At 46.9% G+C, this 25,174-nt stretch overlaps 4 protein-coding genes across 5 annotated transcripts; 3 read left to right on the forward strand and 1 right to left on the reverse strand.

The window, feature by feature from the left end:
* The first annotated feature begins 1,051 nt into the window (after window positions 1-1,051).
* gpr182 (G protein-coupled receptor 182) lies at window positions 1,052-4,040 on the forward strand. Its single transcript, XM_035158841.2, has 2 exons — window positions 1,052-1,187; window positions 2,570-4,040. The coding sequence occupies exon 2, from the start codon at window positions 2,573-2,575 to the stop codon at window positions 3,647-3,649; it is 1,077 nt and encodes a 358-aa protein (XP_035014732.1). The 5' UTR covers window positions 1,052-1,187; window positions 2,570-2,572; the 3' UTR covers window positions 3,650-4,040.
* Window positions 4,041-7,056: 3,016 nt separating this feature from the next.
* Window positions 7,057-10,024, forward strand: LOC118110779 (G-protein coupled receptor 182). Its single transcript, XM_035158842.2, is given in 6 exon segments — window positions 7,057-7,217; window positions 8,558-9,251; window positions 9,254-9,355; window positions 9,358-9,420; window positions 9,423-9,476; window positions 9,479-10,024. Coding segments are annotated over 5 exon segments (1,065 nt in total). The 5' UTR covers window positions 7,057-7,217; window positions 8,558-8,560; the 3' UTR covers window positions 9,634-10,024.
* Window positions 10,025-13,028: 3,004 nt separating this feature from the next.
* LOC118111574 (G-protein coupled receptor 182) lies at window positions 13,029-16,016 on the forward strand. Its single transcript, XM_035160276.2, is given in 4 exon segments — window positions 13,029-13,185; window positions 14,544-14,610; window positions 14,613-14,900; window positions 14,903-16,016. Coding segments are annotated over 3 exon segments (1,071 nt in total). The 5' UTR covers window positions 13,029-13,185; window positions 14,544-14,546; the 3' UTR covers window positions 15,622-16,016.
* Window positions 16,017-16,936: 920 nt separating this feature from the next.
* Window positions 16,937-24,370, reverse strand: LOC118111573 (zinc finger and BTB domain-containing protein 39). Of its 2 annotated transcripts, none has more exons than XM_035160272.2 (4): window positions 24,238-24,370; window positions 20,041-21,359; window positions 18,940-19,302; window positions 16,937-18,751 (listed from the first exon to the last, which is right to left on the reverse strand). In XM_035160272.2, exons 2-4 carry the CDS (start codon window positions 21,295-21,297, stop codon window positions 17,768-17,770), a joined length of 2,604 nt encoding a protein of 867 aa, XP_035016163.2. In that variant the 5' UTR covers window positions 21,298-21,359; window positions 24,238-24,370; the 3' UTR covers window positions 16,937-17,767. The 2 variants fall into 2 exon arrangements, with proteins under 2 accessions (XP_035016163.2, XP_035016164.2); XM_035160273.2 differs by having other exon boundaries at window positions 20,041-21,310; window positions 24,238-24,363.
* Between the last annotated feature and the right edge of the window lie 804 nt (window positions 24,371-25,174).

The raw sequence follows: 25,174 nt of genomic DNA on the forward strand, positions 1-25,174 counted from the left end.
GGACCTTACGGAATCGGGGATTGCTACGAGATGTGAAACAAAGGAGCTAAATGGAACCCTGATAATTTGCCCGATTTTGAGGCTCAAAAGTTGAAAATAATGCAAATGCTGTTTGGTATCAAAAAAAAATGATGAGATGAATGAACGTAAACGAATGTGAATGTAGGGAAAGAAGAAAGAATGCAAAACAAATGCTGTGTGTTACCCGAGGGAATGAATGTGATAAAATGGCCAATGAATGTGAACGAAGAGATAAATCTGCACAGAAAAAGTTTTCTTTGTATCCTACAGTGCCTCAGTGAGTCAGAGTGGACCACGATCTCGACTGTGCCCCTCTTCAGAGACCTGAAGTGGCTTCATCCCCAGCCGGTTCACCTCCGTCCTATATTCCTCCACCAACAACTGCCCATCCACCAGACTCCACGAAGAGAACAGCAGACAACAGCAGCCGACCTCCTGTAACCCGCAGATCAGCCGACATCCACCTGTTACGCTGCTGCTGCCACACCAACCCTGCCGATGCTTGAGGTGGCCGCACGAGGTGGTCTGATGATGTTCTCTGTCCTTGATCAGAAGCTGACATCGAAGCAAACCTGACTGGAGTTCGACGACATGCTCTGCATGTTGAAGAAAACTACAAGGCCCCACAAAGACAAAAAGACCTGACCATGTATCAGACACTTCAAGTCTCACAGACAACCCCCTAACCCTAATCAGACAGTGAATTCTTATAATTCTAATAATTGTGTTTCTGTTGCTTGAACTCCACAGATAATTAAGACATTCTAAATGATTTACAGGTCAAATTTCCATCTCACTATTCTTTCCAAATGGAGTCTTTTTAGCTGTGTGGACGTCACTGGACTCTTTTCCACTCCCCCACTACTGACTGAGGATGTCCTGTTGGATGTGTGTGTGTGTGTGTGTGTGTGTGTGTGTGTGTGTGTGTGTGTGTGTGTGTGTGTGTGTGTGTGTGTGTGTGTGTGTGTGTGTGTGTGTGTGTCTATGAGAAATGGGAGGGTAGAAACTCCAGGCTGCTTGATTGCTCAGATAGTCGTCTACATTAGAGCTTCAGAGGAGTCCTTTTGCGTCCACAGGCTTCAGACATTAAAAACCCTCCAGAAGACGAAGAGGCCTCGGGCAAAACCTGCCCCTCTTCATCTTTCGCTCATCGCCACGACAACGAGGTACGGTTAAATCCAAATCCTTTATTTCTCAAGGTTTTAGAATCTGTTTCTACCTTTAACATGGGAACAAAAGGGAAGTAGGTCTGCTGACAGATCCTCGGGAGCTCGACCAGGAGAAAGACGATGTGGGAAAAGTGTTGACTGGGTGGTTGAGTTGCATTGTGGGTAGACACCAGGTTTTGCATAGGAAGAAGAATTCGTGCCCTGAAAAAAGTTTAAAATGTTATAATGTTATGAGGCCAAATCAGTGGATTACTCAGCCAGTATCTATTATTATCAATCTCTGTCTGTCTGCATGTGGAACGTTTATCTGGTGAACCGCTCATCTCAGCGACTTCATACCTGGCAAGTGGGTTTTTAATGGCCGAGGGAAGAGCAGAGTTAAGTTTGGTGCGATTTGGACACGTGAAACATTCAATATTAATACAAATTGAATAAAGAGGTGACCAGCGGTCAGTGGGGGGGACAGTGTGTCTTCAGTCTGTGGAGTAGAACATGTCTTCTTCGTCCTAAACGACAGCAGCAAGCGACAACTGGGTCCTTTTGACTATTTGACTGTTTTTATTTCATCATATCGGAGTGAGACACATTCTCTAGTGTCACAGACGCTGATCTCCGTCATGGCAGCGACATTCATAGAATCATTTCCTGTTTGGCAATTAGTCAACGAAGTAAAAGCACTAAAGTTAGTTCTGTCGCTGCAGTGCTTTGGACCTGGCTGAATTACGGATCTTTTATTTTGTAATATTTTGTTGTGAACTTGGGTCTGAAGACTCAATAGTAGTATTGTCAAGTAGTATAGTAAATAGTCAACATGTGACGTGTGTATGAAAAACAGTGGTTCAGTAAATCACTCACACTTATATATAAACCACACACAGTGAACAGTAATAGAGATTATAATAGATCTTCACTGCAGATAAACCAGGTGGGATGAACACAAAGTTTTCTAACTTCCCTCTGAACCATAGACTGTTTATAAAAGTCTCTGCACACAAACAATAAAAAGTGACAGTAGATCGTAGAAGAGTTTGAGGACGACTCACTAATGACGAGGAATAAATCTGAAGAATCGTCGACACAGGACAAGAGAACACAACGTTACAAACAAGCAGGTTTACTTTGTGAAACGTTTGCTGTAGGTTGTGAAATAACTTTTAATAACCTGTTGTGGTTTTAGTTTTTCTACCTCTGTGACAGTTCAGCCGAGCAGGTCTGCCTCCTCCTCCTCCTCCTCCTCCTCCTCCTCCTCCTCCTCCTCCTCCTCCTCCTCCTGTGTTTCTGTTATACAACGTCTGAAAACATAATCAGATTAACCCACAAAGAAAAATCTAAACTCCAGATATCAAACACTTTTCCTCTTTTCTTGCTTCTCACTCCAGACCATGACCCACGAGCACAACCTCTCAGACTACATAAATGGCACGCCGTGGTTCATCCACGACTGCACCCTCGATCCAGACGAGGACTACAGGCGCATTGCCCTCTTCCTGCTCTACCTCTTCATCTTCGTGGTGGGCCTGCTGGAGAATGTGCTGGTCGTGTGGGTGAACTGGAGCAGGCGCCACTCCGCCAACGGGGTTCTCTTCTGCGTCATCAACGTGAGCCTGTCGGACCTGATGATGATTGGGATCCTGCCCTTCTTCCTCATGGAGGTGACCATGGGCGAGGTTTGGCTGTGGGGCCGCTTCCTCTGCAAGGTCACCAACCTCATCTACATGGTCAACTTCTACAGCAGCTCCCTCTTCCTGGCCTGCATGACCTTGGAGCGCTACCTGTCCCTGACCAGGCCCTCGTCTCCGGCCCTCTTCCCTGTGGTGGGCCGGCGGCGCTGGGTGCTCTGCGGAGGACTGTGGCTCTTCTCTTTTTTCCTGGCCCTGATGGAGAACGTCCATGTGGAACTTCTGGAGTGGGACGAGCCCGGCTGCTACATGATGCCCGAGCACAACTACGACAACTGGTTTGTTTGCGTGACGGTCCTCTGCTTGATCTTCCAGTTCATAGGCCCCGCGGCCGTCATCATCACCTGCAACGTGCTGATCGCTCGAGCGGTCAAAGCGACTCCAGATGTGCAGGGCCGGCGGGACGTGTGGCTGGTGCACGTTTACTCCCTGGTCTTCGTCATGTGCTGGCTGCCCTACCACCTGGTGGTGTTCCTGATGGTCATCGACAGCCTCGACCCCTACATCCTCAACTGCAACACCATACAGGTCCTCTACTTCTCCTACAGCCTGGTGCAGTGCCTGTCGCTTTTCCACTGCGTCGCCAACCCCATCCTCTACAACTTCCTCAGCCAGAGCTTCCGTAAAAACCTGATCAACACGGTGCTGACCCACATACCCAGAGAGGTGGAGCAGGTGGGAGCAGGGAACCAGCCCGGTGCTCCTAACGGCGGCGGCGGTCCGGGGGGGCAGCGCAAGTTGAGTAACGTCAGCACAAGCCAGTCTGACGTGGGATCATAAGTCAGAAGCTGAGGATCGAGTCAAGAACAGAACTAAACCCAGTCTCTGAAAACCAGAGTTCACTTTCCTCTCGTAATCCACTTCCTGTTTTTTTAATCGTGTACCTGATCAGTTTTTAAAAAAGAGGGAAGCAGGAAATGTTTGATGTCTTTTAGTTTTTCTTCTCAAAGCTGCTCATCTCCCACAGGAAAACGTGGCGGCCTCTGAAATGTGGCGGCAGCAGGAATGTGTGTGTAAACAAAGCTGCCAGATGAGTCGTGCTCGTCCACACGTTAACATCTCACTTCACTGAAGGGACCAGTGTCACACGACGGATCAATTAAAGCATTTATTGTTGTACTGTTGTTGTCTTTAAGATCTGTTCAAATGCAATAAAACTCCCTTCAACACTGTTTGTATCCATCTGAGCTGGAAAAGCTGAGCAGCATCTTCAGGGTTTCTGCAGGTTGAGGTTCAATTCAAGATGTTTTCAGATCTTTGTGAAGTACGACAGGTACGAGGGATTATCAGAGTTACAGAAGTACTTACACTTCACTGCAACTACACAGTTATCAGTTCCATGTTTGTAGTTTTATTACAGCGTGTTAATACTGAGGAAGAACAACAACACATGGAGACAAACTGGTGGGTTCAGAGGACGGGGCAGAGGCGGCCCCCCGCTACAGGTGTGGAGAGAAGGGACATTGGGCGAGGGAGTGTCCGGAGGAACGAGGTGCAGCTGCTCAGGTGGATTGGAGGAGGGGCCAGGAGAGAGCGGTGGGAACTCACACAGTATCACACCCACACCACACATACAGGAAGGTGACACATGTCACTGACACACACAGACACAGTTGTTGTGCCATAATGCATTAAACGTGATACCATAAAATGGTGTGCCTTTCGGCATTCAATAAATTTGGTTATCAAAATAAAATATAAAATATAAATATTTTATTATTAATATTAAATAATAACTTTAATTGATTAAAGTTACCTCGGGGCACCACCCTTCAAAGGAAGGGAAAATATAGCCAATTTATTGAATAAGTCTTATAAAAGTACTAACTACCAATTTGGAACTCTGATTAACAATTAACTTAATAACTATAACCAAAATTAACATATAGATAGTTAGCTAAGTTGAAGGATATGGAGTTCTTGACAGTGTAGAGGTTGGCAAAATTCACTTATGCAACATTAATGAAAAAACATTTATTAAAGACAAATGTTTATTATGAATATAATAAAGTATAAAATCACAAATTACTAACGGTCTAATTACTAAACAAAGATAGGTATGTGTGTGTGTCTGTGTGAGTCAGCGTGCTTTCAAAATGGCGGCTGGCCAATTGAATATAACACCCTCCCCCCTATTGGAATGTTTACGACCTGTAGAGATAATGAGGTGAAGAGTTATGCGTGTGTCTGTGTGTGTGCCAAATTAGAGAAAGTTACTAGATTGGATGCAACGAAAGACTGTGAAGAGCATAACTAGCATTAACTTTCTCAACAACTTGTAACCACAATATCACAACACAAATCAAACTTATAAACATCATACAGAATCGAATAAACAGTCTTGCTTAGCCTAGTATAATTATTAAGCCCAGTTGTGTTACCCGTCCGTGGAAAGGGAAAGGAAGTTGCTGTGCAGTTCGAAGTCCTGTGAAGTCGTCTGGCTGGTTGTGGCTCCCGCCTTAGTGGTTCTGTTGAGCTGTGCAGCTCAGTTGCTGGCTGAAGTTTGCAAGCAGGACATCGAGTCGCTGCTAGGACGTTGGTAGAGCTTGGAGTGCGAAGAGGTTTCCTTGGTGAGATGAGCTGGAAGCTGCACCTTGGTGCTCCTCTCGAAGAGTTGGATGGGAAGAGAAGATGTGAGCTGGAGAAGAGGCTCGACAGCCTTCCCTCCTGTGGAAGGATTGTAGTAAGAGCGAGAAAATAGGGGGAACAGGCCTTATTTTGGCCCGGTGACCTCACAGGTCATGGGGTCCAGAGTGACCAATGGGAGTTGAAACCTGTGTCCCTGGGGGGGGTTTCACACCTCTGTGACGTTGATGGCCCCTGGGAGACTGAGTCCTGGAGGGACATGCGGCTTCAGGCTTTTGGCTGCACATATAGGCAGAACTTTGGTCTCCCAAAAACCATGTCCCAACACAGTGCATGCGAGAGGACTCTGCATTGTACATCACATGTTCATATGGGTCCTGATATCACATATGAAAAACAATGGTTTAGAGATGAATGATAAACCTTTGATAACACATTTATGCTGGGACACAGATCAGTGTGTGGGTTTATTATCTGATCAGAGACACAGTCTGAAATGTTTCAAGTCTCAGACTCCAGCGCACACATCTCACTTGCTAAAGGTGAAAAACTAAAATGGAAAGACCAAGGTCTCTTTGCTAAAATATTTAAAAATGTCACTGATTGGAAAAATACTAAGGATGCATCCGTACTATATTCCCCCCCAACTGCATGCATATAAAAAGTGTTTTTCTGTTACAGCGCAGAGAACTGTTCATCTGGTGCCTTTAATGTCCATCGACTAATCATTTTTATCTCAAATAGATAAATCTCCGCCCGACAGGAAATCCCTAAGACACTGTGGGCTCAAGGCAAACATGACGATGGCTTAATAAACTGCTGAACCTGTAGTTATTAACGCTTTAACCTGACTACAGGTCCTCCCAACAGCAATATCCATTCAAAACTGAAGCCATTCAAGGCATTACTCCGGTTTTTGGATCATTACGAAAAGCAGGAGTAATCATTCCCTGCCATCACTCACCAGTACGCACTCCTATGTTTCACGTGAAAAATCTAAATTGCAATTTGTTAGACAAAAGTAAATTTTCTGGGTCATGTGATCGCAGCAGAGGGCAAATCCTCTCACCCAAACATATGAGACTCGACCGACGCAGAACAAAGACTTGACTGAGGCCGAGCACCTCTGAGTTCCATATGAGCAAAGAGAAACACGCAGATAAAGTAAATGACGATGGAGACAGCAGGACTTCCCCCCCGTGGGTGAGGCCATCCATGTCTGTTTCTACCTGAGACTAATCCCTCCTGCTTCCCATGATTCCTGTTACAAGTGTGATTTCTAGTAATCAGACAGTGAATTCTTATAATTCTAATAATTGTGTTTCTGTTGCTTGAACTCCACAGATAATTAAGACATTCTAAATGATTTACAGGTCAAATTTCCATCTCACTATTCTTTCCAAATGGAGTCTTTTTAGCTGTGTGGACGTCACTGGACTCTTTTCCACTCCCACACTACTGACTGAGGATGTCCTGTTGGATGTGTGTGTGTGTGTGTGTGTGTGTGTGTGTGTGTGTGTGTGTGTGTGTGTGTGTGTGTGTGTGTGTGTGTGTGTGTGTGTGTGTGTGTGTGTGTCTCTATGAGAAATGGGAGGGTAGAAACTCCAGGCTGCTTGATTGCTCAGATAGTCGTCTACATTAGAGCTTCAGAGGAGTCCTCTTGCGTCCACAGGCTTCATACATTAAAAACCCTCCAGAAGACGAAGAGGCCTCGGGCAGAACCTGCCCCTCTTCATCTTTCGCTCATCGCCACGACAACGAGGTACGGTTAAATCCAAATCCTTTATTTCTCAAGGTTTTAGAATCTGTTTCTACCTTTAACATGGGAACAAAAGGGAAGTAGGTCTGCTGACAGATCCTCGGGAGCTCGACCAGGAGAAAGACGATGTGGGAAAAGTGTTGACTGGGTGGTTGAGTTGCATTGTGGGTAGACACCAGGTTTTGCATAGGAAGAAGAATTCGTGCCCTGAAAAAAGTTTAAAATGTTATAATGTTATGAGGCCAAATCAGTGGATTACTCAGCCAGTATCTATTATTATCAATCTCTGTCTGTCTGCATGTGGAACGTTTATCTGGTGAACCGCTCATCTCAGCGACTTCATACCTGGCAAGTGGGTTTTTAATGGCCGAGGAAGAGCAGAGTTAAGTTTGGTGCGATTTGGACATGAGAACATTCAATATTAATACAAATTGAATAAAGAGGTGACCAGCGGTCAGTCGGTCAGTGGGGGACAGTGTGTCTTCAGTCTGTGGAGTAGAACATGTCTTCTTCGTCCTAAACGACAGCAGCAAGCGACAACTGGGTCCTTTTGATTATTTGACTGTTTTTATTTCATCATATCGGAGTGAGACACATTCTCTAGTGTCACAGACGCTGATCTCCGTCATGGCAGCGACATTCATAGAATCATTTCCTGTTTGGCAATTAGTCAACGAAGTAAAAGCACTAAAGTTAGTTCTGTCGCTGCAGTGCTTTGGATCTGGCTGAATTACGGATCTTTTATTTTGTAATATTTTGTTGTGAACTTGGGTCTGAAGACTCTGAAATAGTCAACATGTGACGTGTGTATGAAAAACAGTGGTTCAGTAAATCATTCACACTTATATATAAACCACACACAGTGAACAGTAATAGAGATTATAATAGATCTTCACTGCAGATAAACCAGGTGGGATGAACACAAAGTTTTCTAACTTCCCTCTGAACCATAGACTGTTTATAAAAGTCTCTGCACACAAACAATAAAAAGTGACAGTAGATCGTAGAAGAGTTTGAGGACGACTCACTAATGACGAGGAATAAATCTGAAGAATCGTCGACACAGGACAAGAGAACACAACGTTACAAACAAGCAGGTTTACTTTGTGAAACGTTTGCTGTAGGTTGTGAAATAACTTTTAATAACCTATTGTGGTTTTAGTTTTTCTACCTCTGTGACAGTTCAGCCGAGCAGGTCTGCCTCCTCCTCCTCCTCCTCCTCCTCCTCCTCCTCCTGTGTTTCTGTTATACAACGTTTGAAAACATAATCAGATTAACCCACAAAGAAAAATCTGAACTCCAGATATCAAACACTTTTCCTCTTTTCTTGCTTCTCACTCCAGACCATGACCCACGAGCACAACCTCTCAGACTACATAAATGGCACGCCGTGGTTCATCCACGACTGCACCCTTGAGCCAGACGAGGACTACAGGCGCATTGGCCTCTTCCTGCTCTACCTCTTCATCTTCGTGGTGGGCCTGCTGGAGAATGTGCTGGTACTGTGGGTGAACTGGAGCAGGCGTCACTCCGCCAACGGGGTTCTCTTCTGCGTCATCAACGTGAGCCTGTCGGACCTGATGATGATTGTGATCCTGCCCTTCTTCCTCATGGAGGTGACCATGGCCGACGTTTGGCTGTGGGGCCGCTTCCTCTGCAAGGTCACCAACCTCATCTACGTGGTCAACTTCTACAGCAGCTCCCTCTTCCTGGCCTGCATGACCTTGGAGCGCTACCTGTCCCTGACCAGGCCCTCGTCTCCGGCCCTCTTCCCTGTGGTGGGCCGGCGGCGCTGGGTGCTCTGCGGAGGCCTGTGGCTCTTCTCTTTTTTCCTGGCCCTGTTTGAGAATGTCCATGTGGACCTTCTGGAGTGGGACGAGCCCGGCTGCTACATGATACCCGAGCACAACTACGACGACTGGTTTGTTTTCGTGCACTTCCTCTGCTCAATCTTCCAGTTCATAGGCCCCGCGGCCGTCATCATCACCTGCAACGTGCTGATCGCTCGAGCGGTCAAAGCGACTCCAGATGTGCAGGGGGCCGGGACGTGTGGCTGGTGCACGTTTACCCCCTGGTCTTCGTCATGTGCTGGCTGCCCTACCACCTGGTGGTGTTCCTGATGGTCATCGACCTCCTCGACCCTACATCTTCAACTGCAACACCATGCATGTCCTCTACTTCTCCTACAGCCTGGTGCAGTGCCTGTCGCTTTCCACTGCGTCGCCAACCCCATCCTCTACAACTTCCTCAGCCAGAGCTTCTGTAAAACCTGATCAACACGGTGCTGACCCACATACCCAGAGAGGTGGAGCAGGTGGGAGCAGGGAACCAGCCCGGTGCTCCTAACGGCGGCGGCGGTCCGGGGGGGCAGCGCAAGTTGAGTAACGTCAGCACAAGCCAGTCTGACGTGGGATCATAAGTCAGAAGCTGAGGATCGAGTCAAGAACAGAACTAAACCCAGTCTCTGAAAACCAGAGTTCACTTTCCTCTCGTAATCCACTTCCTGTTTTTTTAATCGTGTACCTGATCAGTTTTAAAAAAAGAGGGAAGCAGGAAATGTTTGATGTCTTTTAGTTTTTCTTCTCAAAGCTGCTCATCTCCCACAGGAAAACGTGGCGGCCTCTGAAATGTGGCGGCAGCAGGAATGTGTGTGTAAACAAAGCTGCCAGATGAGTCGTGCTCGTCCACACGTTAACATCTCACTTCACTGAAGGGACCAGTGTCACACGACGGATCAATTAAAGCATTTATTGTTGTACTGTTGTTGTCTTTAAGATCTGTTCAAATGCAATAAAACTCCCTTCAACACTGTTTGTATCCATCTGAGCTGGAAAAGCTGAGCAGCATCTTCAGGGTTTCTGCAGGTTGAGGTTCAATTCAAGATGTTTTCAGATCTTTGTGAAGTACGACAGGTACGAGGGATTATCAGAGTTACAGAAGTACTTACACTTCACTGCAACTACACAGTTATCAGTTCCATGTTTGTAGTTTTATTACAGCGTGTTAATACTGAGGAAGAACAACAACACATGGAGACAAACTGGTGGGTTCAGAGGACGGGGCAGAGGCGGCCCCCCGCTACAGGTGTGGAGAGAAGGGACATTGGGCGAGGGAGTGTCCGGAGGAACGAGGTGCAGCTGCTCAGGTGGATTGGAGGAGGGGCCAGGAGAGAGCGGTGGGAACTCACACAGTATCACACCCACACCACACATACAGGAAGGTGACACATGTCACTGACACACACAGACACAGTTGTTGTGCCATAATGCATCAAACGTGATACCATAAAATGGTGTGCCTTTCGGCATTCAATAAATTTGGTTATCAAAATAAAATATAAAATATAAATATTTCATTATTAATATTAAATAATAACTTTAATTGATTAAAGTTACCTCGGGGCACCACCCTTCAAAGGAAGGGAAAAGATAGCCAATTTATTGAATAAGTCTTATAAAAGTACTAACTACAAATTTGGAACTCTGATTAACAATTAACTTAATAACTATAACCAAAATTAACATATAGATAGTTAGCTAAGTTGAAGGATATGGAGTTCTTGACAGTGTAGAGGTTGGCAAAATTCACTTATGCAACATTAATGAAAAAACATTTATTAAAGACAAATGTTTATTATGAATATAATAAAGTATAAAATCACAAATTACTAACGGTCTAATTACTAAACAAAGATAGGTATGTGTGTGTGTCTGTGTGAGTCAGCGTGCTTTCAAAATGGCGGCTGGCCAATTGAATATAACACCCTCCCCCCTATTGGAATGTTTACGACCTGTAGAGATAATGAGGTGAAGAGTTATGCGTGTGTCTGTGTGTGTGCCAAATTAGAGAAAGTTACTAGATTGGATGCAACGAAAGACTGTGAAGAGCATAACTAGCATTAACTTTCTCAACAACTTGTAACCACAATATCACAACACAAATCAAACTTATAAACATCATACAGAATCGAATAAACAGTCTTGCTTAGCCTAGTATAATTATTAAGCCCAGTTGTGTTACCCGTCCGTGGAAAGGGGAAAAAGGAAGTTGCTGTGCAGTTCGAAGTCCTGTGAAGTCGTCTGGCTGGTTGTGGCTCCCGCCTTAGTGGTTCTGTTGAGCTGTGCAGCTCAGTTGCTGGCTGAAGTTTGCAAGCAGGACATCGAGTCGCTGCTAGGACGTTGGTAGAGCTTGGAGTGCGAAGAGGTTTCCTTGGTGAGATGAGCTGGAAGCTGCACCTTGGTGCTCCTCTCGAAGAGTTGGATGGGAAGAGAAGATGTGAGCTGGAGAAGAGGCTCGACAGCCTTCCCTCCTGTGGAAGGATTGTAGTAAGAGCGAGAAAATAGGGGGAACAGGCCTTATTTTGGCCCGGTGACCTCACAGGTCATGGGGTCCAGAGTGACCAATGGGAGTTGAAACCTGTGTCCCTGGGGGGGGTTTCACACCTCTGTGACGTTGATGCCCTCTGGGAGACTGAGTCCTGGAGGGACATGCGGCTTCAGGCTTTTGGCTGCACATATAGGCAGAGCTTTGGTCTCCCAAAAACCATGTCCCAACACAGTGCATGCGAGAGGACTCTGCATTGTACATCACATGTTCATATGGGTCCTGATATCACATATGAAAAACAATGGTTTAGAGATGAATGATAAACCTTTGATAACACATTTATGCTGGGACACAGATCAGTGTGTGGGTTTATCATCTGATCAGAGACACAGTCTGAAATGTTTCAAGTCTCAGACTCCAGCGCACACATCTCACTTGCTAAAGGTGAAAAACTAAAATGGAAAGACCAAGGTCTCTTTGCTAAAATATTTAAAAAATGTCACTGATTGGAAAAATACTAAGGATGCATCCGTACTATATTCCCCCCCAACTGCATGCATATAAAAAGTGTTTTTTCTGTTACAGCGCAGAGAACTGTTCATCTGGTGCCTTTAATGTCGTCGACTAATCATTTTTTATCTCAAATAGATAAATCTCCGCCCGACAGGAAATCCCTAAGACACTGTGGGCTCAAGGCAAACATGACGATGGCTTAATAAAAACTGCTGAACCTGTAGTTATTAACGCTTTAACCTGACTACAGGTCCTCCCAACAGCAATATCCATTCAAAACTGAAGCCATTCAAGGCATTACTCCGGTTTTTGGATCATTACGAAAAGCAGGAGTAATCATTCCCTGGCATCACTCACCAGTACGCACTCCTATGTTTCACGTGAAAAATCTAAATTGCAATTTGTTTGACAAAAGTAAATTTTCTGGGTCATGTGAGCAGAGGGCAAATCCCTCTCACCCAAACATATCGAGACTCGACCGACGCAGAACAAAGACTTGACTGAGGCCGAGCACCTCTGAGTTCCATATGAGCAAAGAGAAACACGCAGATAAAGTAAATGACGATGGAGACAGCAGGACTTCCCCCCTGTGGGTGAGGCCATCCATGTCTGTTTCTACCTGAGACTAATCCCTCCTGCTTCCCATGATTCCTGTTACAAGTGTGATTTCTAGTAATCAGACAGTGAATTCTTATAATTCTAATAATTGTGTTTCTGTTGCTTGAACTCCACAGATAATTAAGACATTCTAAATGATTTACAGGTCAAATTTCCATCTCACTATTCTTTCCAAATGGAGTCTTTTTAGCTGTGTGGACGTCACTGGACTCTTTTCCACTCCCACACTACTGACTGAGGATGTCCTGTTGGATGTGTGTGTGTGTGTGTGTGTGTGTGTGTGTGTGTGTGTGTGTGTGTGTGTGTGTGTGTGTGTGTGTGTGTGTGTGTCTATGAGAAATGGGAGGGTAGAAACTCCAGGCTGCTTGATTGCTCAGATAGTCGTCTACATTAGAGCTTCAGAGGAGTCCTCTTGCGTCCACAGGCTTCAGACATTAAAAACCCTCCAGAAGACGAAGAGGCCTCGGGCAAAACCTGCCCCTCTTCATCTTTCGCTCATCGCCACGACAACGAGGTACGGTTAAATCCAAATCCTTTATTTCTCAAGGTTTTAGAATCTGTTTCTACCTTTAACATGGGAACAAAAGGGAAGTAGGTCTGCTGACAGATCCTCGGGAGCTCGACCAGGAGAAAGACGATGTGGGAAAAGTGTTGACTGGGTGGTTGAGTTGCATTGTGGGTAGACACCAGGTTTTGCATAGGAAGAAGAATTCGTGCCCTGAAAAAAGTTTAAAATGTTATAATGTTATGAGGCCAAATCAGTGGATTACTCAGCCAGTATCTATTATTATCAATCTCTGTCTGTCTGCATGTGGAACGTTTATCTGGTGAACCGCTCATCTCAGCGACTTCATACCTGGCAAGTGGGTTTTTAATGGCCGAGGGAAGAGCAGAGTTAAGTTTGGTGCGATTTGGACACGTGAAACATTCAATATTAATACAAATTGAATAAAGAGGTGACCAGCGGTCAGTAGCTGTCAGTGGGGGGGACAGTGTGTCTTCAGTCTGTGGAGTAGAACATGTCTTCTTCGTCCTAAACGACAACAGCAAGCGTCAACTGGGTCCTTTTGATTATTTGACTGTTTTTATTTCATCATATCGGAGTGAGACACATTCTCTAGTGTCACAGACGCTGATCTCCGTCATGGCAGCGACATTCATAGAATCATTTCCTGTTTGGCAATTAGTCAACGAAGTAAAAGCACTAAAGTTAGTTCTGTCGCTGCAGTGCTTTGGATCTGGCTGAATTACGGATCTTTTATTTTGTAATATTTTGTTGTGAACTTGGGTCTGAAGACTCTGAAATAGTCAACATGTGACGTGTGTATGAAAAACAGTGGTTCAGTAAATCATTCACACTTATATATAAACCACACACAGTGAACAGTAATAGAGATTATAATAGATCTTCACTGCAGATAAACCAGGTGGGATGAACACAAAGTTTTCTAACTTCCCTCTGAACCATAGACTGTTTATAAAAGTCTCTGCACACAAACAATAAAAAGTGACAGTAGATTGTAGAAGAGTTTGAGGACGACTCACTAATGACGAGGAATAAATCTGAAGAATCGTCGACACAGGACAAGAGAACACAACGTTACAAACAAGCAGGTTTACTTTGTGAAACGTTTGCTGTAGGTTGTGAAATAACTTTTAATAACCTATTGTGGTTTTAGTTTTTCTACCTCTGTGACAGTTCAGCCGAGCAGGTCTGCCTCCTCCTCCTCCTCCTCCTCCTCCTCCTCCTCCTCCTCCTCCTCCTGTGTTTCTGTTATACAACGTTTGAAAACATAATCAGATTAACCCACAAAGAAAAATCTAAACTCCAGATATCAAACACTTTTCCTCTTTTTTTGCTTCTCACTCCAGACCATGACCCACGAGCACAACCTCTCAGACTACATAAATGGCACGCCGTGGTTCATCCACGACTGCACCCCGATCCAGACGAGGACTACAGGCGCATTGGCCTCTTCCTGCTCTACCTCTTCATCTTCGTGGTGGGCCTGCTGGAGAATGTGCTGGTACTGTGGGTGAACTGGAGCAGGCGTCACTCCGCCAACGGGGTTCTCTTCTGCGTCATCAACGTGAGCCTGTCGGACCTGATGATGATTGTGATCCTGCCCTTCTTCCTCATGGAGGTGACCATGGCCGACGCTTGGCTGTGGGGCCGCTTCCTCTGCAAGGTCACCAACCTCATCTACATGGTCAACTTCTACAGCAGCTCCTCTTCCTGGCCTGCATGACCTTGGAGCGCTACCTGTCCCTGACCAGGCCCTCGTCTCCGGCCCTCTTCCCTGTGGTGGGCCGGCGGCGCTGGGTGCTCTGCGGAGGCCTGTGGCTCTTCTCTTTTTTCCTGGCCCTGTTTGAGAATGTCCATGTGGACCTTCTGGAGTGGGACGAGCCCGGCTGCTACATGATACCCGAGCACAACTACGACGACTGGTTTGTTTTCGTGCACTTCCTCTGCTCAATCTTCCAGTTCATAGGCCCCGCGGCCGTCATCATCACCTGCAACGTGCTGATCGCTCGAGCGGTCAAAGCGACTCCAGATGTGCAGGGCCGGCGGGACGTGTGGCTGGTGCACGTTTACTCCCTGGTCTTCGTCATGTGCTGGCTGCCCTACCACCTGGTGGTGTTCCTGATGGTCATCGACCTCCTCGACCCCTACATCTTCAACTGCAACACCATAGATTTCCTCTACTTCTCCTACAGCCTGGTGCAGTGCCTGTCGCTTTTCCACTGCGTCGCCAACCCCATCCTCTACAACTTCCTCAGCCAGAGCTTCCGCAAAAACCTGATCAACACGGTGCTGACCTACATACCCAGAGAGGTGAAGCAGGTGGGAGCGGGAAACCAGCCCGGTGCTCCTAACGGCGGCGGCGGTCCGGGGGGGCAGCGCAAGTTGAGTAACGTCAGCACAAGCCAGTCTGACGTGGGATCATAAGACAGAAGCTGAGGATCGAGTCAAGAACAGAACTAAACCCAGTCTCTGAAAACCAGAGTTCACTTTCCTCTCGTAATCCACTTCCTGTTTTTCATGTACTTCATGTACCTGATCAGTTTTTAAAAAAGAGGGAAGCAGGAAATGTTTGATGTCTTTTAGTTTTTCTTCTCAAAGCTGCTCATCTCCCACAGGAAAACGTGGCGGCCTCTGAAATGTGGCGGCAGCAGGAATGTGCGTGTAAACAAAGCTGCCAGATGAGTCGTGCTCGTCCACACGTTAACATCTCACTTCACTGAAGGGACCAGTGTCACACGACGGATCAATTAAAGCATTTATTGTTGTACTGTTGTTGTCTTTAAGATCTGTTCAAATGCAATAAAACTCCCTTCAACACTGTTTGTATCCATCTGAGCTGGAAAAGCTGAGCAGCATCTTCAGGGTTTCTGCAGGTTGAGGTTCAATTCAAGATGTTTTAAGATCTTTGTGAAGTACGACAGGTACGAGGGATTATCAGAGTTACAGAAAGAACTGCAACACACGGAGACAAACTAAATTGTTGTCGAAAATAAATATTAACACAATGAAAACCTACCTAAATGTATTTAATATAAGATGAGATTAACCTTTATTTATCCTCTGCAGAGGAAATTTACAATCAACACAGCAGCACAAGGGGAAAATGTCGTAAGAATCAAAATAAGAATAAAATAGAAATACTATATACAAGAACATTTTAAATATTAAAATATATACACAAGCCTGTTTCTCCAAATGTGCAACATAAAGATGGGGATAAAGGTTGAATGTGAAATAAACAGTAAGTGCAGCAGTCTCTCTTGAATTATGGATTTTAATGTTTGACTGTGAGTTTAGTTCAGTTTGTAATATTTCAGCACATTTAAAGTTCCGATGATTGAATTTGAGACTTTTGCAGAAACCCTGATGTTTTACTTCATCGTCGTCAGATCAGTGAGAAAGATTTGGAAGCTCTATGTGTTTATTTTACTGAGTTTGCGTTTCTCTGCTGATCTTCATTACATTTACTCCCATTTCTGTTTCCATCTGGAATGTGTCACATTCAACGTTTTGAACGATAAGAAGCCCGGCAGAGGAAAAGGGGCTGTCGGTCCACAGACGGCACAATGGCAGGAAGACAACGGGCTTCGAAAAGGGGAAAGGTCGCGAGCCCCTGGAAACAGGAGGTTCACAATTCTACGCAGATTTCTGCAAGTTAATCACTGAAATTCTGATGATGGCTGTTTTTTTGTGGTGCGGGGCATCGGAAAAGGTCAGAACAAATCACTTAAAAGGGGGGTAACAGTCCTACAGGCGTTTATTATTTTTAAAAAACAATATTTAAAAAAAATAGTTGCACTGTCATCATAAATATGAGGTAAGACACAAACATGGTGTGATGGGAACTTAAATAACACAGAACGCTCCCCAGTCTCACACGTGAACACAGCACGTGACTAAATGGCATTTCCCGATAGATAAAGATCTGATTATAATCAGCATCAAAACAAACAAACATCTTTACAAATTCAATTCTCTAGGTTGTAGATTTTGCTCCGTGAAGTGAAAACATGAAACTTTTAAAGATTAAAAAAATCTGTGTGTGAAAGTGTAAATATAAGAAAATAATTTCTGTGCTACAACGAGTCGCTACATTAATAATTTACTATCCATCACTGACATTAAAAACTGTGTTCGGATATAATATCAGCAGACGACTGCAGCACAGTCAACAAAGACGTTGTTTCACTGACACAGACGGACACGCTGCCACCAAGTGGCTGTTTGAGACACTGACCCTCAAACGGGTTGTCCAGTGAACAGCACGTGACACGGGACATGTCCACTACATTCTGTCTAACACAGAGACAACGGATCAATTCATTGATCACAAGAAAATTAAATCATTGTCTTCATTTGACTGATTTAACTGTGTATTTGTGGGTTTTAGACTTTTGACATTTTAAGATGCCACATTGAGCTCTGAACAACTGTGATAGATATTTTTACAAGCTATTGACATTTTATCTAAACGTTAATGACAATCTGCAGTATATGGTCCACGGCAACCAGACCCAGGGTCAGTGTCAGAGGGAGAAGGGACGAGGACGGACGGCCGACACAGAGCCGATCAGGTGTCCACAGTCGGCAGCGGTTCTTTCGAGTGATCGTTGTACATGAAGGTCTGCTCGATGTTGAAGTCCGGTGGCAGGTGGTCCTTGTGCAGCTCCATATGTGACGACACCAGCTTCAGCGTGGAGAAGTAAAGGCCGCAGACGGTGCAGCGGTACATGAGAGCGCCGGCGTGCGTCTTCAGGTGGCAGATCATGGTGGAGCGGCCTCTGAAGAAACGCAGACACACTTTGCACTGGTAGGGTTTTTCACCGGTGTGGATGCGGAGGTGGTAGGTGAACTCCCCCGAGTGGGCGAACCGTTTCCCGCAGTAGCGGCAGCGGTACCATTTCCCTCGGACTGCTGCCGCTCCGGCTCCTCCGTCCTGCCCTGAGATCCCGTTGGGCAGGAGCCCAGAGGACAAGCTATGGGCTGGCCCCTGAAAATACTTGTCCGGCACGCTGAAGCCCATTCCCAGGCCCAAACCCAGGTTGCTCATCTTAACGAGGCCACTGACGTCCCGTGGTGACGAGGAGGAGCAGGAAGATGGAGGACAGTCCAGAGACTGCTCCGCCTTACGTTTGCCCAACCAGCTGTGGCCCCCAGCACCTCCACCACTCCCCGGGGACTCGTTGGTGTGCACGCTGAGGTGATACTGAAAAGCGGATGCTGAGCGGAAAGTCTGCGGGCACAGGAAGCAGTGCAGCTCCTCCACGCCTGCCAAACTTCCCCCCCCGACTTCATCCGCCCTGACTCTGTAAGTCCTCAGCGCCAATCGCTCCCTCTCCTTAGCTGCGGCCTCCTCCGCATGTGCAGTCATGTGTCTGTCCAGGAGGGGGCGCTCTACAAAGCAGCGGCCGCAGTGTGGGCAGGTGAAGACAGGCAGCAAGAGGTGGGAGAGGGTGTGCCACAGCAGGGAGCACAGGGAGAGCTGGGGGAGGTGACACACTCCACAGCTCAGGCTCTGAGGACACACGTGGTTCAGCAGGTGGTCTTTGACCGTCTGACGGGGGGGGAGACAGAGACATGAAGACACTGTGAGAACGTCATGATGTTATCGTCCGGTGGTACAACGTCAAATCAGCTCACAGGAATAAACTGGTTATAAAAAACACACTTTAATGTAAAGACGTGAACTGAAATTCTGTCTCTAAATGAATCTGCTTGACTTCATATTCCACATGAACTAACCTGGAAGTCCCTGCTGAGGGTTTTGGTGCACACGGCACACTGCAGCTCCGAGCTCAGGCCCTGGCTGCTGCTGCCGGTGAGCGCCGCCTGAGGTATGGTGTAACCCGACGACTCCTGGTGGTGGTGACGCAGCAGTTTGCTCTGGCTGCAGAACTGCAGGTGGCACATGTCACAGGTGAAGAGCTGCACCCCAACGTGGGAGAGAGAGTGGGTGGCGCCGGCGGCGCGGTCCGGGAACGAGGCCCCGCACACCCTGCAGAGCCCCAGCTCCGTCAGGTGGGTGTCTGCATGTCGTCTGATGGCGACCGGGTCCGGAGGGAGAGGCACCGCGCAGGCTTTACATGACAGCGTGTCTCCTGTCACCTGCAGGGGTGGACAACATTATTTCTACTGACAAAACCCCAACGTCACAATCCTGCACGTCCCTAATGTAACTGGAACCGTGCCACCGCCATCTTCCTGCAGCAACACAAGTTCGCGGCTCTATGGGACAGAATCTTTTTCTGATGTGGACAATTCCACCAAATCCTCAGAGTATGTAAATGTTTTTTGTCCACCATCTTGTTTCCCGTTGCACTTACTGTCTTGTGCAGTTTAACTCTATTTGCACATAGTAGTTGTGTTTATTTTTGCTGGTTTCTTTCTGTCTGTAGTTAATTGTGTGTCTGTCTTGTGTCTGAGTGAAATTACACCGGAGTCGAATTCCTAGTCTGTGAACACATACATGGCAAATAAAGCTGATTCTGATATTTGACTGCGATGGCCGTCCCCACTTGTTTGAGACGGACGAAGAGACGTGTGCGATGTTCCCAGAGCAAGAACAACATCAGCCTTTTAATGGTGGATTGTTGCAGTTGCCCCATAACATTACATTGTAGCCACTGCCGTCGTGTCGCGTGGAGACAAACTACTGGAACAACTCCAAATGTTTTTGTAAGTACCATTAATCTACACACCCACATTTTTAAACAGAGGGTTTTAAAAATATCTGAACTTGATGGTTTCTTCCTAATTTCACACCTCCACCAAATATCTGGAGACTGTATTTTTTACAACCAGCTCTTTGGATCTGAGGACTGAGAATCTTGGTTCAAACGGTACCTGGCTGCTCGAGCTGCCTCCGTCTCCGTTCTCCACACACACGAGGTCGTCCTCGTCCTCGTCCTCGTCCGCCTCCTCCATGTAATTCTCGTCGTCGCTCAGCTCAATGATCTCCCCCGCCAGCTGTCTCCACTGCTCCTCCTCCGTTCCCTCCACTGCTCCGTTACCTCGCAGGGCCGCCTCCCTCTGCTCCTCGCTCTCCCCCTCCTCCACCTCTCTAAACATCAGCCCGCGGTCCCTCTGCAGCTCCACCACGCCGCCCTCCAGCGCCCTGAGCTGCAGGCCGCCCAGAGAAGACGACGTCGGGGCGCAGGCCTCCGCTATGAGCTGAGCTGAGGAGTCGGGGAAGGAGCAGGAGACGGAAGGTGCGAGGTCGCTGCTCCGAGGCAGAGAGACGCCTGAGCTCTCAGAAAGCATCGGTCCGTCTCTGTTGCCTTCCTCACAGCTGCCTCCTGCCTCCTCCTCCTCCTCCTCCAGCCCCTGCTCAGTCTTCAGCTGGAGCACAGGAGGCAGCACGCCGTCACTCTGAGTGGAGTTGCTGCTGGTTAGAAGATCTTCTCCTGGCAGATGATGATCTGACGCCATCTGCCCGTAGCCGATATGAGACTGGACATCCTCTGCTTTTAGGTCCAGAGTCAGCGCAGCGGAGTGAACTTCACCGCCGGCCCTGGCCGCCCGGGCCTGGAAGAGCGGCGAGGGAGCAGCGGCAGGAGTCGGGGCAGCTGACGACGACAGAGACGAGCAGGAGGCGGCTGACGAACAGACGGACGACGCGGACACAGACGCTGCATGAACCACGGCCGCCGTGGAAGCAGCCGCGGTGACGCTGGAGTCTAGAGGGAGGTCTCCAGGGCTGCTGGGTTTACAGTTTGACGACACAGACGCTTGCAGGTCGGGGAAGATGGCGTGACAGGCCCGGACCAGCTCCCCGACCCCCAGCCTCTCGGCCAGCTCGTACAGGACCCCGACATCTATGAGGTCGGTCAGGATCTCCCCCGTGTAGACGAACGTCAGCACCTTCTCAAAGTTGGCCGGCGAGATGAACTCCAGCGAGAAGGTGGCGGTGGACGAGGCGGGCGCCCGGGCGAACAGGGTGCAGAAGTAGGTCCCGGAGCAGGCCAGCACCGCTCGGTGGGCGGCGAAGGTGCGGTTTCCCACTTGAAGGAACACGTCACAGTAGCGACGGGATTGGCGGCAGCGGTTGAGCTCGGTGAGAAGGCCGGCGGCGTGGCCAGGACCCTGCAGCCGGATCCTCATCCCTGCTGCTGGGCTGCAGGTACGAGACCAGGACACATCTTCATCGTGAGCATCACAAAAATCTATATAAAGATTATTTTCATGTATTTAATCTTTATCTACTCAGATGTTCACAAACAGAAAATACACAGAAAACACCTGAGGTGAAAAAACCTGAATATATTTCTCCTCTTCTTCATATATTTCTCCTCTTCTTCATCTATTTCTCCTCTTCTTCATGTATCTCTCCTCTTCTTCATCTCTTCTTCATCTATCCCTCCTCTTCTTCATCTCTTCTTCATCTATTTCTCCTCTTCTTCATCTATCTCTCCTCTTCTTCATATATCTCTCCTCTTCTTCATCTATTTCTCCTCTTCTTCATCTCTTCTTCATCTATTTCTCCTCTCCTTCATCTATCTCTCCTCTTCTTCATATATCTCTCCTCTTCTTCATCTATTTCTCCTCTTCTTCATCTCTTCTTCATCTATTTCTCCTCTCCTTCATGTATCTCTCCTCTTCTTCATCTATCTCTCCTCTTCTTCATCTCTTCTTCATCTATTTCTCCTCTTCTTCATATATCTCTCCTCTTCTTCATCTATCCCTCCTCTTCTTCATCTATTTCTCCTCTTCTTCATATATCTCTAATCTCCTTCATGTATCCCTCCTCATCTTCATCTATCTCTCCTCTCCTTCATCTATCCCTCCTCTTCTTCATCTATCTCTCCTCTTCTTCATCTATCCCTCCTCTCCTTCATGTATCTCTCCTCTTCTTCATATATCTCTAATCTCCTTCATGTATCCCTCCTCTTCTTCAACTCTTCTTCATCTACCCCTCCTCTTCTTCATATATCTCTAATCTCCTTCATCTATCCCTCCTCACCTTCATGTATCCCTCCTCTTCTTCATCTATCTCTCCTCTTCTTCATCTATCCCTCCTCTTCTTCATCTATCTCTAATCTCCTTCATCTATCCCTCCTCACCTTCATGTATCCCTCCTCTTCTTCATCTATCCCTCCTCTTCTTCATCTATCCCTCCTCTTCTTCATCTATCTCTAATCTCCTTCATCTATCCCTCACCTTCATGTATCACTCCTCTTCTTCATCTATCTCTCCTCTTCTTCATCTATCCCTCCTCTTCTTCATCTATCCCTCCTCTCCTTCATGTATCCCTCTTCTTCATATATCCCTCCTCTTCTTCATCTATCCCTCTTCTTCATCTATCCCTCCTCTCCTTCATGTATCCCTCTTCTTCATATATCCCTCCTCTTCTTCATCTATCCCTCCTCTCCCTCATCTCTTCTTCATCTATCCCTCCTCTTCTTCACCTATCCCTCCTCTTCCTCATCTCTCCTTTATCTATCCCTCCTCTTCTTCATGTATCCTTCCTCTTCTTCACCTATCCCTCCTCTCCTTCATGTATCCTCCTGTTCTTCATCTATCCCTCCTCTCACTCATCTCTTCTTCATCTATCCCTCCTCTTCTTCACCTATCCCTCCTCTCCCTCATCTCTTCTTCATGTATCCTCGTCTTCTTCACCTAGCCCTCCTCTCCTCATCTCTTCTTCATGTATCCTCATCTCTTCTTCACCTATCCCTCCTCTTCTTCACCTATCCCTCCTCTTCCTCATCTCTTCTTCATGTATCCCTCCTCTTCTTCACCTATCCCTCCTCTTCCTCATCTCTTCTTTATGTATCCCTCCTCTTCTTCACCTATCCCTCCTCTCCCTCATCTCTTCTTCATCTATCCCTCCTCTTCTTCACCTAGCCCTCCTCTCCCTCATCTCTTCTTCATGTATCCTCATCTCTTCTTCACCTATCCCTCCTCTTCCTCATCTCTTCTTCATGTATCCCTCCTCTTCTTCATGTATCCCTCCTCTCACTCATCTCTTCTTCATCTATCCCTCCTCTTCTTCACCTAGCCCTCCTCTCCCTCATCTCTTCTTCATCTATCCCTCCTCTTCTTCACCTATCCCTCCTCTTCCTCATCTCTTCTTCATGTATCCCTCCTCTTCTTCACCTATCCCTCCTCTTCCTCATCTCTTCTTTATGTATCCCTCCTCTTCTTCATGTATCCCTCCTCTTCTTCATCTATCCCTCTTCTCCCTTGTCACTTCTTCATCTCTCCCTCCTCTTCTTCATCTATCCCTCCTCTCCTTCGTGTATCCTCCTGTTCTTTATCTATCCCTCCTCTCACTCATCTCTTCTTCACCTATCCCTCCTCTCCCTCATCTCTTCTTCACCTATCCCTCCTCTTCCTCATCTCTTCTTCATGTATCCCTCTTCTCCTTTATCTCTTCTTCATCTATCCCTCCTCTTCTTCATGTATCCCTCTTCTCCTTCATCTCTTCTTCATCTATCCTTCCTCTTCTTCATGTATCCTCGTCTTCTTCACCTATCCCTCCTCTTCCTCATCTCTTCTTCATCTATCCCTCCTCTTCTTCACCTATCCCTCCTCTTCCTCATCTCTCTTCATCTATCACTCCTCTCCATCATGTATCCTCCTGTTCTTCATCTATCCCTCCTCTTCTTCACCTAGCCCTCCTCTTCCTCATCTCTCCTTCATGTATCCCTCCTCTTCTTCATGTATCCCTCCTCTTCTTCATCTATCCCTCTTCTCCCTCGTCACTTCTTCATCTCTCCCTCCTCTTCTTCATCTATCACTCCTCTCCTTCATGTATCCTCCTGTTCTTCACCTATCCCTCCTGTCACTCATCTCTTCTTCACCTATCCCTCCTCTTCTTCACCTATCCCTCCTCTCCTTCATCTCTCCTTCATGTATCCCTCTTCTCCTTCATCTCTTCTTCATGTATCCCTCCTCTTCTTCATGTATCCTCGTCTTCTTCATCTATCCCTCCTCTCCCTCATCTCTCCTTCATGTATCCCTCCTCTTCTTCACCTATCCCTCCTCTTCCTCATCTCTTCTTCATGTATTCCTCCGCCGCGGCTCATCACAGCATCTTACCCGCTCGGAGTGGTCTTCTGCCGGGGAGGATCTTGGTTTTTCTCCGGTGTTTTTCACACTAGCTCCGCTGCTCGTCCCCAGATCATCAGTTGTGTTTTTCTTCTGTTATAAACCTCTGCTTCCTCTGTCGCGTTTTTGTGACGTATGTCAACAAAGCAACAAGCGAGGTCGCCCCCTTCAGGCCGGACGAGTCACTGCAGTGAGAAGGATCCAGACAGAGGAAGTCAAATACTTCAAGTAAAAGTACAAATAAACAAAATGGACCCAAGTAGAAGAAAAGTACCACATTGAGTACAAGTAAATAAGTACTCGCTTTAAATATACATATATTATATTATAATACAATATCAGTCCCATAAACAAGATCAATGAATTATTATTTGAGAAATCAAGGGAAATGTTGAAATATGTCAAATATCACAATGTTCAAGAAAGTGAGACAAATGATTCTGGATCCGCCCACAGACAGAAAGACACACAGACAGGCAGACACACAGACACACAGACACACAGACACACAGACAGACACACAGACAGACACACAGACAGACAGACAGACAGACAGACAGACAGACAGACACACAGACAGACACAGACAGACAGACAGACAGACAGACAGACAGGGAGACACGCAGACAGGCAGGCAGACAGGCAGGGAGACAGACAGACAGACAGACAGACAGACAGACACAGACAGACAGACAGACAGGGAGACACGCAGACACACAGACAGACAGACAGACAGACAGACACGCAGACACACAGACACACAGACAGACAGACAGACACACAGACACACAGACAGGCAGAGAGACAGACAGACAGACAGACAGACAGACAGACAGACAGACACACAGACAGACAGACAGACAGACAGACACACACAGACAGACAGGGAGACACGCAGACAGGCAGGCAGACAGACAGACAGACAGAC

This window comes from Hippoglossus stenolepis, chromosome 6 (genome assembly GCF_022539355.2).
Source record: "Hippoglossus stenolepis isolate QCI-W04-F060 chromosome 6, HSTE1.2, whole genome shotgun sequence".
Lineage (NCBI taxonomy): Eukaryota > Metazoa > Chordata > Actinopteri > Pleuronectiformes > Pleuronectidae > Hippoglossus > Hippoglossus stenolepis.

Excerpts from the sequence above, each read along its gene's own strand:
- LOC118111573 (XM_035160272.2), bottom strand. The coding sequence starts at position 21,297 with ATGAGGATCCGGCTGCAGGGTCCTGGCCACGCCGCCGGCCTTCTCACC. Across the intron at positions 19,303-20,040 it reads GAGGCAGCTCGAGCAGCCAG|GTGACAGGAGACACGCTGTC; the intron begins GTACCGTTTGAA and ends CCACCCCTGCAG. Across the intron at positions 18,752-18,939 it reads CCCTCAGCAGGGACTTCCAG|ACGGTCAAAGACCACCTGCT; the intron begins GTTAGTTCATGT and ends CCCCCCCGTCAG.
- gpr182 (XM_035158841.2), top strand. The coding sequence starts at position 2,573 with ATGACCCACGAGCACAACCTCTCAGACTACATAAATGGCACGCCGTGG.